The sequence below is a fragment of the Loxodonta africana genome, chromosome 20 (genome assembly GCF_030014295.1).
Source record: "Loxodonta africana isolate mLoxAfr1 chromosome 20, mLoxAfr1.hap2, whole genome shotgun sequence".
Taxonomy (NCBI): Eukaryota; Metazoa; Chordata; class Mammalia; order Proboscidea; family Elephantidae; genus Loxodonta; species Loxodonta africana.
Window position 1 is genome coordinate 21,270,963 of NC_087361.1, and position 16,481 is coordinate 21,287,443.

Genomic DNA, 16,481 nt, shown 5'->3' on the forward strand with positions numbered 1-16,481 from the left:
GATCTTCAGCAAACTTTTGCTTGCATGTTATATTAATGATATTGTTCTATAATTTCCACATTCAGTTGGATCACCTTCCTTGGGAATAGGCATAAATATGGATCTCTTCCAGTCAGTTGGCCAGGAAGCTGTCTTCCATATTTCTTGGCATAGACAAGTGAGTACCTCCAGTGCCGCATCTGTTTGTTGAAACATCTCAACTGATACTCCATTAATTCCTGGAGCCTTGTTTTTTGCCAATGCCTTCAGAGCAGCTTGGACTTTTTCCTTCAGTACCATCGGTTCCTGATCATATGCCACCTCTTGAAATGGCTGAATATCAACCAATTCTTTTTTGGTATAATGACTCTGAGTATTCCTTCCATCTTCTTTTGATGCTTCCTGCGTCATTTAATATTTTCCTCACGGAATCCTTCACTATTGCAACTCGAGGCTTGAATTTTTTCTTCAGTTCTTTCACCTTGAGAAACGCCAAGCGTGTTCTTCCCTTTTGGTTTTCCATCTCCAGCTCTTTGCATATGTCATTATAATACTTTACTTTGTCTTCTCGAGAGGCCCTTTGCAATCTTCTGTTCAGTTCTTTCACTTTATCAATTCTTCCTTTTGCTTTAGCTGCTCGACATTCAAGAGCAAGTTTCAGAGTCTCCTCTGACATCCATCTTGGTCTTTTCTTTCTTTCCTGTCTTTTCAGCGACCTCTTGCTTTCTTCATCGATGATGCCCTTGATGTTATTCCACAACTTGTCTCGTCTGCAGTCACTAGTGTTCAATGCATCAAATCTATTCTTGAGACTGTCTCTAAATTCAGGTGGGATATACTCAAGGTCGTATTTTGGCTCTCGTGGACTTGCTCTGATTTCTTCAGTTTCAGCTTGAACTCGCATATGAGCAATTGATGGTCTGTTCCACAGTCGGCCCCTGGCCTTGTTCTGACTGATGATATTGAGCTTTTCCATAGTCTCTTTCCACAGATGTAGTCAATTTGATTTCTGTGTGTTCCATCTGGTGAGGTCCACGTGTATCGTCACCGTTTATCTTGGTGAAAGAAGGTATTTGCAATGAAGAAGTTATTGGTCTCGCAAAATTCTATCACTCGATCTCCAGCATTGTTTCTATCACCAAGGCCATATTTTCCAACTACTGATCCTTCTTCTTTGTTTCCAACTTTCGCATTCCAATCGCCAGTAATTATCAGTGCATCTTGATTGCATGTTCGATCAATTTCAGACTGTAGCAGCTGATAAAAATCTTCTATTTCTTCACCTTTGGCCCTAGTGGTTGGTGCGTAAATTTGAATAACAGTCGTATTAACTGGTCTTCCTTGTACGTGTATGGATATCCTATCACTGACAGTGTTTTACTTCAGGATACATCTTGAAACATTCTTTTTGACGATGAATGCAACACCATTCCACTTCAAGTTTTCATTCCCAGCATAGTAGACTATATGATTGTCTGATTCAAAATGGCCAATACTAGTCCATTTCAGCTCACTAATGCCTAGGATATGGATGTTTATGTGTTCCATTTCATTTTTGACGATTTCCAATTTTCCTGGATTCACACTTTGTACATTCCAGGTTCCGATTATTAATGGATGTTTGCAGCTGTTTCTTCTCATTTTGAGTCGTGCCACATCAGCTAATGAAGGTTCCGAAAGCTTTACTCCATCCACGTCATTAAGGTTGACTCTACTTTGAGGCGGCAGCTCTTCTCCAGTCATCTTTTGAGTGCCTTCCAACCTGGGGGGGGGGGGGGGGCTCATCTTCCAGCACTATATCAGACAATGTTCTGCTGCTATTCATAAGGTTTTCACTGGCTAATGCTTTTCAGAAGTAGGCTGCCGGGTCCTTCTTCCTTGTCTGTCTTAGTCTGGAAGCTCAGCTGAAACCTGTCCTCCATGGGTGACCCTGCTGGTATCTGAATACTGGTGGCATAGCTTCCAGCATCACAGCAACACACAAGCCCCCACAGTATGACAAACTGACAGACACGTGGGGGAAACTGGAGGCCCAATATTGGGAAACTACTTGTTCTGGAAGTATGTAATAATAAAAGTAATTATACTAATAAAAATATTACTACTACTACCACCACTATTATTACTACTGCTAATAATAATAAAATTCCTATGGACACTTTGGCTCATATTCTTAACCACTTAATGATGCCATTCCTTAGAAGCATAAGCTTCATGTAGTTTGAATTCATATGAGACACTTTACAAGGAGCTCTCCTGATTTCATCTTCACAAAGGCAAAGCATATCGTCAAGAATAACAACAATCACGTTCACAATCATTGACAGAACACTATAAAAATACTGTGCTAGATACTTCAAACACATTATCTGGCATTCTCATAAGAACACAGGAAGGCATTAAAATTCTTATTTACAAGGGGAGACACAGAAGGTCAGAAAGACTGACTGAACCACTCAAGGTCTGTCTGACTCCAAAGCCCACCATCTTCCTCCTCCATCAGTAGTTCTCCCGTGTGCTATGTATCACAACAATCTGGAGGAGCTGTGAGGAAAACAAGCATCCCTGGCCCCACCTCCAGCAATTTAAATGATCTAGGCTGATAATGCAGTAGTCCATGGACAACATCTTCATGTGTAACAACACTGTTAACTGGTTTTTCTTTGTTTTTAAATGAAATGGGGGGTACGGGGGTAAAGAGGAAGATGGAAACTTTTGCAGGCTCCCTGTGCCAAAATTACCAAAAAGTCAACCACCTGAGAAGCTTTATTGTAAGCTACAGCACCTATGTGTCTAGACACCATTAAGAGACAAAGTGATTTAGGCCTCTGAAAGGAGGCTTGAAGGTGAATCAACAGTACATCTAAATGAGGCTGATGACAATGACAGCTTGGTAAGGTACCACTGAAAGAAATCTTAAAGTCAGTAGGCCCAATAAACGCAACAAGTAGGAATTAAAAGGGTGAAAACAGTAAATTAGGGGCTTTATCCCTATATCTAAGGATCAAATGATTGAGTGAGACATGTAGTCCAAACTTACGGAGCTCCAACATTCTATAAAGGACCCAGATTCTCCTATTGATTATTTATAGGTCTAACATAGTAAAAGTACATTTAACTCCATGTCCAATAACAATATTTATATAGTCCATAACCTAGTTAACTTCTCTTGGTACTCATAATAATGAAAATGAATCAAAGAAAATTACAAACTAACACCTTCCTGTAATACTGCCTAGAAGGAAGGCAAGTCAAATAAGCAATAAAAGCTCGTGACAAAAATCACATATCAAAAAAAAAAATACATAAAAGCACGGTTATTGTTTCTTTTTTATGGAAACTCAATTTAACCTTTTTGGCCATGAACTCCTTTAGGAATTTGATGAGAGCTAGGATCTGCCCTGAGGAAAAATGTGCATGTATTCAGAATTGCTTATGTAATTGAAGTGGGTCCTGGCAGGCCACCTTCTCTGATAAGGACCACGAGGGGTCCCATTCCCAAGATGCAGAGATTAATCCAATCTCCACTTTCCCACTTCTCCATTATCTCTGACACCAGCTGCCATTCCATGGCACTCCCTTTCTCTTCTGGGTTCAATAATTTGCTGTAATGTCTCATATGCTATACTTAAGGTTATACGGTTTATTAGAGTAAAAGGATATACAACTCATGAGTAAAAGGGGCCCTGATGGCACAGGGGTTAAGCGTTTGGCTGCTAACCAAAAGGCTGGCGGTTCAGATCCACCAGCCACTCCTTGGAAACCCTATGGGGCAGTTCTCCTCTGACCTATAGGGTTGCGATGAGTCGGAACTGACTCAACAACAATGGGTCATAAGTAAAAAGATACAATTTAGGATAAAATATCAGCATCAGGAAGAGGTACATGGGCAAGGTCTGCAAGGTCCCTAAAGCTGAGCTTTCTTTTTCCCAAGTACAGCATGTCTTTCCCTTTGTCAAAAGGGGCAGCTCTTGGAGTAGAAAAGCTCCCAGAGCCCCCATGTTCCAGGATTTTATCAGTCAGTCCATATGCTCACTATCTGTTACCAGGTGGGTTCTCTAGCCAGACTGGTGCCCAACAAATTCTCATGACTAGTCAATAGACTTTAATTACTTAGGAAACCCCCTAAGGTTGTTTTTGTTTGGTTGGTTTGTTTGGTTTTTCCAAAAACCAGGGACAAAGGCCAAATAAGGGAATTCACTGAACCACACAACCTATGGTAAAGAGACCCCAGTTCAAGAAACTTTTATTGGAATGTTTATAAACCTGGTAAGATTGAATCAAAGATATTACATTTTCATTCCTGAGTGAGACTCCTTCAAATTTAGCTGAGGCACTGTCTTAGTCCTCTAGTGCTGCTATAACAGAAATACCACAAGTGGATGGCTTTAACAAAGAGAAATTTATTCTCTCACAGTCTAGTAGGCTACAAGCCCAAATTCAGGGCATCAGCTTCAGGGTAAGACTTTCTCTCTCTGTTGGCTCTGGAGGAAGGTCTTTCTTGTCAATCTTCCCCCAGGTGAGGAGATTCTCCGTGCAGGAACGCCAGGTCCAAAGGACGCCCTCTGCTCCTGGTGCTTCTTTCTTGGTGGTATGAGGTACCCATGTCTCTCTGCTCACTTCTCTCTTTCATATCTCAAAAGAGAGTGGCTTAAGAGCCTATCTAATGTTTTAGATCTCATCAATATAACTGCCGCTAATCCATCTTATTACACGGTAGTGCTAGGATTTACAACACATAGGGAAATCACATCAGATGGTAACATGGTAGATCACCATAGAATCATACAAAAGAATCATGACCTAGCCAAGCTGACAGCCATTTTGGGGGGACACAATTCAATCCATGATAGACATCAACCACAACCACGCATGACATTTGGCTGGTGTGCAGGAGCAAGTCTGGCAGAGCTAGAGATCACCTAGGGCCTACATCTGTGGTCATCGATTCTGCTTCCAAATACCAAGAATGAATTCCAACACTAATAATTTCTAATTTTGTGATTATAGGCAAGATTCTAACTCTTCAAGTTTACGTCCTTCTATTAAACGACTGAACATTCTCAGAGATCTGTTGTTGTTCTCTTTCGTTGTGAAGCATCCAGTTTGTGAGGTTTGGTCAAAAGTTAAGTTAGGTCACATAACTCCACAGAAATGCAGACAGCATGTAATAAAAAAGTGGTAGCATTCCAGTAATTCAAGTGTGCTAACACAAGCAGAATTGTTATTATCCTTGTAGGAAATTTTAGCTTGTTGGTCTCCACAGATATTTTGGTTAAAAGTGTTAGAAAAGTCAACTATAAAGAGGAGTAATTTTTTATCTCTTTGAGGTCATCTTTCAAGTCTCTCTACTAGAGAAAGGAGATAAAGAACATGGGCCAACTGCTTATATCAGTGTAACCTTGCACTGCTGAAAATTTCAATAGGTTAAGAGATTTAAAATACCTCCCAGCTCAGTTCCTTTCACAGGTAATCAATAAATACTGTAATATTATTAACAGAAAATTTCCAGAACAGATGTTGAGCTTAAAACTTGGGAATACTGCTAATTTCGGCACTACTTACAAAACTGTGGCGTCCCTGGGTGGTGCAAATGGTTAACACATTTGGCTGCTAACCACAAGTCAGAGGTTTGAGTCCACACAGAGGTACCTCGGAATAAAAGGCACCAAGTGATCTACTTCAGAAACAACAGCCACTGAAAGCCCTCTGGAGCACAGTTCTACTCTGACACACGAGGGGTCGCCATGAGTTGGAACTGAGTCCATCACAACTGTTTTCTGTTTGTGTTTACTTTTTTTTTAATAAAACTGAAATTATTGTTTACTTTTCCTCTTGGAAAGGTCTTCTCTACCTGTCAAGACTACTTACTTTGGGGTAATTTGAGGGTTTTTTTTTGTTTAGTTTAGATATAAATATTTAAAGGAAGAGTACGTGGGTAGAGAGTAGGCTGAGGTAGATAACATAATTCATACCTTGGTTAATAAGTATATTTAAAAAAAAAAAAAAAAAACCTATTGCCATGGTAGTCGATTTCAACTCATAGTGACCCTATAGGACAGAGTAGAACTGCCCCATAGAGTTTCCAAGGAACGCCTAGTGGATTTGAACTGCCAACCTTTTGGTTAGCAGCAGTAGCAACTAACCATACTATATATATGTTTCCTTACTATAGGGTCGCTATGAGTCAGAATTGATGGCACTGGGTTTTTCGGGGTTTTCTTACTATATATGTTGTTGTTGTTGTTAGGCGCCATCGAGCCGGTTCCGACTCATGGCGACCCTGTGCACAACAGAACGAAGCACTGCCTGGTCCTGAGCCATCCTTACAATCGTTGCTGTGCTTGAGCTCATTGTTGCAGCCACTGTGTCAATCCACCTCGTTGAGGGTCTTCCTCTTTTCCACTGACCCTATACTTTGCCAAGCATGATATCCTTCTCCAGGGACTGATCCCTCCTGACAACAAGTCCAAAGTATGTAAGACGCAGTCTCGCCACCCTTGCTCCTGAGGAGCATTCTAGTTGTACTTCTTCCAAGACAGATTTGTTCATTCTTTTGGTAGTCCATGGAATATTCAATATTCTTCACCAATACCACAGTTCAAAGGTGTTAATTCCTCTTCGGTCTTCCTTATTCATTGTCCAGCTTTCACACACATATGATGCAATTGAAAATACCACGGCTTGGGTCAGGCGTATCTTAGCCTTCAAGGTGACACCTTTGCTCTTCAACACTTTAAAGAGGTCCTTTGCAGCAGATTTACCCAATGCAATGCGTCTTTTGATTTCTTGACTGCTGCTTCCATGGCTGTTGATTGTAGATCCAAGAAAAATGAAATCCTTGACAACTTCAATCTTTTCTCTGTTTATCATGATGTTGCTCATTGGTCCAGCAGTGAATATTTTTGTTTTCTTTATGTTGAGGTGTAATCCATACTGAAGGCTATGGTCTCTGATCTTCATTAGTAAGTGCTTTGAGTCCTCTTCATTTTCAGCAAGCAAGGCTGTGTCATCTGCATAACGTAAGTTGTTAATGAGTCTTTCTCCAACCCTGATGCTCCGTTCTTCTTTGTATACCCCAGCTTTTCGTATTATTTGCTCAGCATACAGATTGGATAGGTATGGTGAAAGAATACAACCCTGACACACACCTTACCTGACTTTAAACCAATCAGTATCTCCTTGTTCTGTCCGAACAACTGCCTCTTGATCTATGTAAAGGTTCCTCATGAGCTGAATAAAAATATAATTATAATATTATACATAATATTATAATACCTTACCAAAAACCCAAAACCAAGCCCATTGCAATCAAGTTGATTCCGACTCATAGCAACCCTATAGGACAGAGTAGAACCTCCCCATAGAGTTTCTAAGGAGCACATGGTAGATTTGAACTGCTGACCTTTTGGTTAGAAGCTGTAGCACTTAGCCACTACACCAGCAGGGTTTCCATGATACCTTACAGCTACTTTTATTCTAGAAGAGACATTAAATCACTAAGTCCAAGGAAACAAAGTGACTCACTAGGACCATAAACAAGTTCATCATAGCTCTTAGAATACAAGTTCCAAACGCTCCATCTTTTTTCTAAACTGGTGGTTACTCAACTTCCCCTAACTTATTTCAGAAGATTTTAATTAAAATATTGTACTAATTAAGTAGTAACTACCATAAAGCTGCCAAACAGGACTCCTGCAGTAATAAACACAGAAGCCTAGTGATGTTCTGTGACTCTGATGTTTCAAGAGGAACTTCAAGTCTACGACATCAGGTGAAATCCGGCTGAGGCATCAATTACAATCATGCGTGATGCGACGCTGGTGTGCAGGAGCAGGTCTGGCAGAGCTAGAGATGGCTCAGGACCTACGTCTGTGGTCACCTACTCCACTTCCAAATATCAAGAATGACTTCCAGCACTAGCAATTTCTAATTTTTTGATTATGGGCAAGATTCTAATTCTCCAGGTTTATTTCCTTCTATTGAATGACTGAACCTTCTCAGAGGTCTATTGTTCTCTCTGCCCACTGGGAGTAAGAGTTACCCAGTGTTAGAGTGAGTTCTGAGAGGCTTGATGAGTCCTAAATTGACTAATGTAGGCTCAGACACAGGGTGAATGGAAGAAATTAGAAGCTTATTTTATAGGTGAGATGTCTGTGGGTAGGAAGAAAGCAGCTGTGTAACAAGGAGTACTCTAACCTGTGTCCTAATACAAGTCCCCTTCCCCTAATTCTCCAATCCCCACAATCCCCTAGCACTGAGCTTAGTAGGGTTCTCTAGAGGCCCTTCCCACTTACCATCCAGAGGACTTTTCAATGCCACAGAGAAACCAGAGGTAGGTCAGCTCTTCATTCAATACAGTCTCACTTGCATTATCTACTGCAGAGTACATAATTTAAGACTCTAAATATGGACAGCAATGTTCCCTGGTGCCTACTGTTGCTGCCAGGTCGATTCTAACTCATGGTGGCCCCACATGTGCAGAAACTGCTCCATAGGGTTTTTAAGGCTGTGACCTTTCAGGAGCAGATCATCAGGCCTGTCTTCTGAGACATGGGAGGGTGGGTTCAAACCGCCAACCTTTTGGCTAGTAGTTAACTGCTTAACCATTTGTACCAGCCAGGGTGTAGGGGGCTGCTAAAAATGTTTTCCCCTATTTTTAAAAATATTTTTGTATCATTTAAATAACAACAGGAGAGAATTCATACTGAATCTAGAACCTAACTTTTTACTTTTTCATTTTTTTTTCCCCCCTTCAGAGCAATTCTGTAAGAAAGGTGGGGTGGAAATGATCATTCTCACTTTATAATTTAAAAAAAAAAAAAAACAAGAAACAAAACTAAGTGGCCTTTTAGAGATCACACAGTCACGGACTGAGAATTAAACGCTAGGCCTCCTATATAAAATCAGGTTCTGTGATTTTTTTTCTCTCCTTTTTTTAGGAACCTCCTTAAACCAAAAAAAACAAAACACCATTGTCATCAAGTTGATTCCAACTCACAGGAAGCTTCTGAGGATAAATTTATTACGCACTGACAACAATTATATGAGAAAATGTGGTATAGCTTAATCAAAACAGAATTAAAGAAATACAACTGCTATAGAGGAACAACATAATGCATTTCAAATCTAAATTGTTTTTTATTATCTTTTCTTTCCTTTTATCAATAAAATACACTATGCCAATTAAAGGCTCAGTATAAAAAAATTTTTTTTTTTTATATAAAAATAGAGCCCTGGTGGCACCATGATTAAGAGCTCAGCTGCGAACCAAAAGGTCAGCAGTTCAAATCCACCAGCCACTCCCTGGAAATCCTATAGGGCAGATCTACTCTGTCCTACAGTAGGGTTGCTATGAGTCGGAATTGACTTGATGGCAACGAGGGTTTTTTTTAACATATTTATACAAATATAACTTTACCTATGCAATGGTTTCTCTCAAATGTTACCTAACATACCCCTCCCCACTTCCAAAAAGAAACTTAACAGAGGACCAAATGTCAAGTAATTCCAAATAATGTGTTTTAGGGAACATGTAAATAATAAATATGCAACTCATTAGAATAAAAATCTACATGTCGCAAATATCAAATTTAAGTACAGAGTTTTCCAGGATTGAAAAAAAAAGGAAACAGAGCAAGGCAGTGTTATGCTAGGGAAAGAGTTCTGTATTACAAAACTATAAAAAGTAGAATCCTCTCTCACCTCTTCAAAAACTCCCACAAAACATTAAGGACCACCTAGTTCAACCCCAGACATATGACATGGCAAAGAATACAATAATTAATGTCAAAGGTGGGACTAGTATTCAGTTCTTCTGACTTTTCACTATGTTAATCCTTTAATTTCTGTAATTTATAAAAATTTCCAAAAAGAGTTTCATTTATAGCTGCCAAGTCAGCAATTCACAATACCACTATCACCATGTGCCGACAAATACAGCAGTTAGAACGTACACTTAAATTACATGGCTTGTTTCTGAGGAATAGTGAGATAAAATCCAGAGACTTTCTGGACTGTCCCACACTCTTTTCACGCTACTTGCATCATCAATCTGCAAGCAAGTATAGTTGTTCTCTAAACCATGAAGCTGGTGCTATTACACTGGTTCATTAAACCAACAATTGCCAGGCACTGTGCTAGATCCCTACAATCCCTGACTCAAAGAGCTAAGAGCTAAGGGGACATAAACTAATCACAATACAGTGAGGTAGTTACAAACAAAGAATATCATTCTCAGGTTGGGGGTGCCCTTGTAAGTTGTCATTAGGAATGCTTCCTTGGCTGGACGGCATTTTAATTGATTCCTAAAAGTTACACAATGACATCCAGTTGATTCCAACTCACAGCGACACCAAGGGACAGAGTAGAACTGCCCCATAGGGTTTCTTAGGATGTGATATTTACGGAAGCAGTTGCCACATCTTTCTTCCAAGGAGCAGCTGGTAGGTTCCCAATGCCAACCTTTCAGTTAGCAGCTGAGTGCTTAACTACTGCGTCACCAGGGCTCCTTCTAAAGTTCCCAGTAGCGACCACACAGGGACTCGAATTCTTAATCTTCTGATCTGAAATCAGAGGCATTATCTATCAGGTTATGTGGTAGAAATTAGCCACATAAAAAGTTGAGGAATGGACACTCCAGGCAGAAGGTAGCAGCATGTTTAAGGCTTGAACAGGCAAGAGCAAAAAGGAAGTAGAAAAACAAGAGATTGAAGAAGCAGATCGTGAAGAGCCTTGGACGTCATATTAAAGAGGTGGCACTTCATGCTGAAAGCTATGAAGGGACCTGAAGGGACTGTAAGCAGAGAAATAGTAAAATTTCCAAATTTGCATTTTTTAAAAAAAGCTCCCTATTCTTTACATAGTCTTGCATTGTTTCATGTGTTATAAGAAGTACGTAACTGTTTTACAATTAAAAAAAAAAAAAAAACATCAAACAAAGAAAAGAGCTCCTGCCAGCAATGTAGAGAAGAGTCTAGAGGGTAGGCGGGAAGACTGGTTAGGAAACAGTCGTTATCAGTAACGCAGGAGAGATGTGAAGAGGGGCTGAACTGAGGTAACATCAATGGGACAGAGAGTAGCGAACAGACCCGAGAGATATTAAGACAGTAAGAATAATTAATTGTAGGCCAGAGAGAAAAAGGTAAACAAGAGAACTTCCAAATATGGATCTTGGGCAGATATTCAAGAGGGGTTTGTTTATAATAGAAAAAAGGGTGGTTACAAAATTTCATAGGTTATATGAACACTGCAAACATTACCTGTTTTACAAAAACATACACAGGACATTCATGAAAATGTCAGCAATCACTGGCTCTGGATGGCAGATGAACGATTTTTTAACTCATTATTTCCTATATTTTCTAAATTATTAAGAATGTGACTCCTGAGGTTCACCCTTCAGCCAAAGATTAGACAGGCCCATAAAACAAGCAACAACACATGTAACTCAGCCATGTATACGAAACTAAATGGGCACACCAGCCCAGGGGCAAGGATGAGAAGGCAGGAGGGAACAGGAAAGCTGGTAATAGAGAACCCAAGGCTGAGAAAGGGAGAGGGTTGACATGTCACAGGCTTGGCAACCAATGTCACAAAACAATATGTGTATTAATTAATGCGAAACTAATTTGCTCTGTAACCCTTCATCTAAAGCACAATAAAATTTAAAAAAAAAGAATGCGTACCTCTCGCACACTTTATATTTTTTAAAGCACATTTACTTCAAAAAGGAGTGTACCTCTATTATTAATAAAAATTCTACAGCTGTAATTCTCCCTTGAGAAAAACTGATCAAATGGCAAACCGCTCTCTATTTCATAAACTTACTATATCGTCATAAATAATTCTCATGTCTTTATGCATTCTCACTTACAATGAGATTACAGTGGTGAAGCAATCGCCCTAGATGTAGTTGTAGTTTTGTTTTGTTTTGTTTTGTTTTGCTATGAGCTGAAATTGACTCCAAGGTGGCTAACAACAATTCAGGCAATTTCCTAGCTGAGACAGCTGACAGAACGAAAAGTAGGTATCTTGCCAAGAGTTATTTGGGTAATCAGCGTAGTCACTAATCACTTGCATGCCCCCCGCCTCAGACCTTTCCCCAGATAGGAACCTGCTTGACTGACTCCCTAGCCTCAAGCGTCATCTTCTCAATAAGATCTACTATCATTATCCTGACTATGAGAGTAACATGTCCTTGCCACTGCCACCATCACAGGCACTCCTGATACTCTTTTACCTGCTTAATTTTTTTTCATATACCTATCGCCTAATGTACAGTATCTACCACCCGTTTGTTAGTGTGTCATACTATGATGGCTTGCATGTTGATATGACACTAGAAGCTATGCTACTGATATTTCAAACACCAGCAGGGTCACCCATGGTGGACAGGTTTCAGCAGAACTTCCAGATTAAGACAGATTAAAACCTGGCAATCTGCTTCTGAAAATTAGCCAGTGAAAACCCTACGGAGCACAACAAAATAGTGTCCAATATAGGAAGCCCCTAGACTGAAGGCAAGATTCAAAATACACAGTGGCCACAACAATGGACTCAAGCATACTAACACTTGTGAAGATGGCATAGGACTGGGCTACATTTCGTTCTGTTGTACATGGGGTCACCGTGAGACAGGGCTGACCTGACAACTAATAACGACAAATTAGGATATAATTTTTATTATATTCATTGAGTGCCTCACCCCCAAAAAAGTTCATGAGGTCACATACGGGCTTTTCTTGTTTTGCTTCCTAATGCATCCCCATCATCAGAACAACGCCTGGCACAAAGTGGGTGTTCCATAAATATTTGCTAAATTAATGCATGAAAGAATGAAAAGAATAAATAAATTAATATTAAGTTTTAAAAAGCACACAGAATTTATTTTTTAAATGACTGTGAGTCATCAATGCTTTTTAATTTCATCTAGAAGCCATTGACTCTCTGCTTAAATATCTGGAGAGAATACTTTAGCGTAAGGGGGGGTTCAACAAAGTTCACTTTCTTATATAGTTCTATTAAAGTTTTCTTTCAGATTCCATAAAGGTGAGAACATACAAACCTCATAATTTCTCTCTGATTGATTCAATTTATAAAAATGAAACAGGGTAAGTTTTACCAATAAACAATTCAACAGAGCTTTACCATCTGTAGTCAGGGTTTCCAATCTGCCTCATTTAAAAATGTTCATTTACTACCGAAGATCACTGAAAAGCTTTGCTTCCAATTCTCATCTAACCACATAATACATTAATGATTTGCCCCCCTTAAGTACTTAATCACAAGAATGTGAGGAAAAGGACAAGAAAAAAAAAGAACTTATTTCAAGTTTAAGAGCAATATAAACACATATTTTAAACTACTTTCACTTTACCAGGTCTCACAGTTATAGCACCATCTAGTGTTTATTATGCATAAATACTGTGAGTACAAAAAAGGCTTAGTTTTTTAAAAAATGTCCAGCTATACGGTCGCTATGAGTCGGAATCGACTCGACGGCAGTGGGTTTGGTTTTGGTTTTTGGTCTAGGCACCTGGTGTAAGTATACAGCCAAGTTAATAATGACACAGAGCACATGTTCAACATGAAAATACAGAAATGAAAACTGAGAACTGAATTTGAAAAATAAACCATTTAAATATACTTCAGGCAACAATACTCTTCAAGAAAATAAGAACAAAAGCAAAGCATAAATAAGTTATTAAAATGGGAAAAAATATTTAAAATGTTCAAGAACTCTGTTAATAGACTATTTCAGAATGCAAAATGTGATTTAAAAAAAGTACATTGGCAACAAAATGAACAGTTTATATTTAAGTACCCAGAAGATCTAATTATAAGCATTGTTCATAATACTGTCTCAACCCTTCATCCCTACAGACAGTATTACAACAGGACCTCAGCATATTAACAATTCCCAGTTAGCTGCATACTTTTTATTATACTCATGGTAACTATTTTGACTTGTTCAGTATTTTGTAACTTAAGTAAATGTCTTCACTGGCTAATGCCACTGCCCCGTGTGTACAGTGACACCATCACTACTTACACCAGTATAGGCTTTCCCGATATCCTGGGGTGTCTCAGGACTTCCGACATTGTCTCTTTTGTCTCTTCCATTCTCTCTTCATCACTGGAGTCCACAACAAATATTACTCCATAGGATTCAGCATAGTAATTCTTCCAGATTCCCCGAATTCTCTTTCCACCTCCCAAGTCAAAGATGGTGACTTCAAATTTTCCTTGCCTAAGGTCAATTTTGGAAAATCCAACGGTAGGAGCTACATCTTCAGGGTGCTCTATTTCAAATGACACAAAAGAAACAATCTTTAGGCTTTATGTTAATAGCATCTATTTAACTGTATAACTTGAATGGAATTAAAAATGTTATTCAATTGTATTTTAGTACCAAGTGGGATGTTTATTGTTTGCTTTTTTAACTGTATAACTTGAATGGAATTAAAAATGTTATTCAATTGTATTTTAGTACCAAGTGGGATGTTTATTGTTTGCTTACATAACAAGCATTACATTGGGATATTGGTTGGGGGAGAATAAATATTATAAAATATCCAACTAGAATTCACTGTTTTCTGTAGTTACTGATATAACCATAAAATAGCACCTACAATAATGTATACCAGTTTTGGGGTCTTTTTTTTTTTTTTGGCAATCCAGCCAATTCCAGCTCATGGAGATCTCATGTGTGTCAGAGTACAAATGTGCTCCACAGGATTTTCAATGACTGATTTTTCATATGCAGATCACCAAGCTTTCTTTCAAGGCACCTCCAGGTGGACTCAAACCTCCAACCTTTCAGTTAGCAGCTGAGTATATCAACTGTCTACACTACCCAGGGACTTCACCTAGCACATGTTGTTGTTGTTGTGTGCCATCAAGTCAATTCCAACTCAAAGTGATCCCATGTGACAGAGTAGACTTGCCCCATAGGGTTTCCGAGGCTGTGATATTTATGGGAGCAGGTCACCAGGTACTTTTCTCTTGTGGAGAAACTGGTGGGTTCAAACCACAGACCCTTCTGCTAGCCGTGAGTGCTTAACCATTGTGCCACCAGGGCTCCTTCTGCCTAGTGCACAGTAGGGATATAATAAATACTCTGTCGAATGAATAAATGAATGAACCCCTGCCCTAAAGGCTACTTCTCGCCAAGTTCGAAACAATAAAAATCTTAGCCCTTTACTATCACAGCCATCCCTAGGACTATTACAACTTCCATGGTGTTATAATAAAAACCTTGAACATTTAAAAAATAAGAGAGTTCTGAAGAATCAAAGAATAGGAGAAGCTACAAAAAGTTAAGACTACTCTTTTTTAATTAGCTAAATTAAAGCTACAATTGAAATGAAGAGACTTTTGAGGGTAGCTTGCAAACATAAAGAGATCTCATTGTTTCTATAGCGACATGTTTTGGATGTTTAAACAGATTTACAATTGAGTTTTTTTTTTTTTTTTATACTCCTGTATATAACAACACCCAAAAAGGTAATTCAGAATGTATATGACTGTAACTGCCAAGGAGGGGTAATGGCAATAAGTAAATGGATTAAAAAGATCAACAGAGGGTCAAGAAAGATTTGAGAGAGGAGATGGTACTTAGGCCTTAAAGACAGGATTTAAACAGGCAAAAGAGTAACTTAAGTAAGGGGAATGGCAAAGGCAAGGAAGTACAAGCAAGTTGAGCACTGTGACTGGAGCAAACCCACAAGCTTCTGAATGCAGACTGAAGCTAAACTGGAGAGAGATCCAAAGACAAAGAACGGGAAGTCAATGAAAGCATTTTAGATCAATGACATGACTAAGGTTACTGAAGAGGTGTTTTATTAGGATTCACCCTGCAACAATCTCTAGAACCAACTGGAAGTGAGAGGGCACTGAAACAATCCTGATAAGGTATCAAAATAAAAAAGGAAAGGATAGAAAATGAGAATTCATGTAAGAGTAATAGAATCTGATTACTCAAGGGTTATAAGGAAAAAGGGTTCAAGTTTCACGTTTGATGCCTATGATATAAAGAGAATGAAAGGGTTTTGTTTAGCGCTACAGAGTCCACACAGTAGCCACAAACCACATGTAGCTTTCAAAATTAAATTTGACTAAAATTGAATAAAATAAAAAATTCAGTTCCTCAGTTGCACTAGCCACATTTCAAGTGCTAAAAGCCACATGTGGCTACTGGGTGTACTCTCAGAGCTGATACAGGACATTTCCATCACTGTGGAAAGTTCTACTGGACAACACTGGTATAGAGGGCCTTTTCAGTTCCACAAAGAAAAAAATTGCTATTACAAACATGAATTTGAAAAATACTTGCTGTTAGGCTTAGATGTTACTGAGGAACAGACCTCTAAGGCATCACTCTCTTTAAGCAAACACCTTAGTACAGTTTACACAGCTCCCTAAAAGTTCATGGAGCCGTTACACATCACATTCTGTCACTACGACCTTAATTATCTACAGGGATGAACAGGCAATTATTA

The 16,481-nt window shown here is 39.0% G+C and overlaps 1 protein-coding gene across 2 annotated transcripts in view; it reads right to left on the reverse strand.

Moving 5' to 3' along the window:
* ARL13B (ADP ribosylation factor like GTPase 13B) overlaps positions 1-16,481 on the reverse strand; it is a 90,734-nt gene that overhangs the window by 52,634 nt on the left and 21,619 nt on the right. For both annotated transcript variants that reach the window (XM_010590392.3, XM_010590391.3), the window contains exon 3: positions 14,033-14,282. In XM_010590392.3, the coding sequence (XP_010588694.1) occupies positions 14,033-14,282 (250 nt within the window). The remainder of the gene's footprint in view (positions 1-14,032; positions 14,283-16,481) is intronic.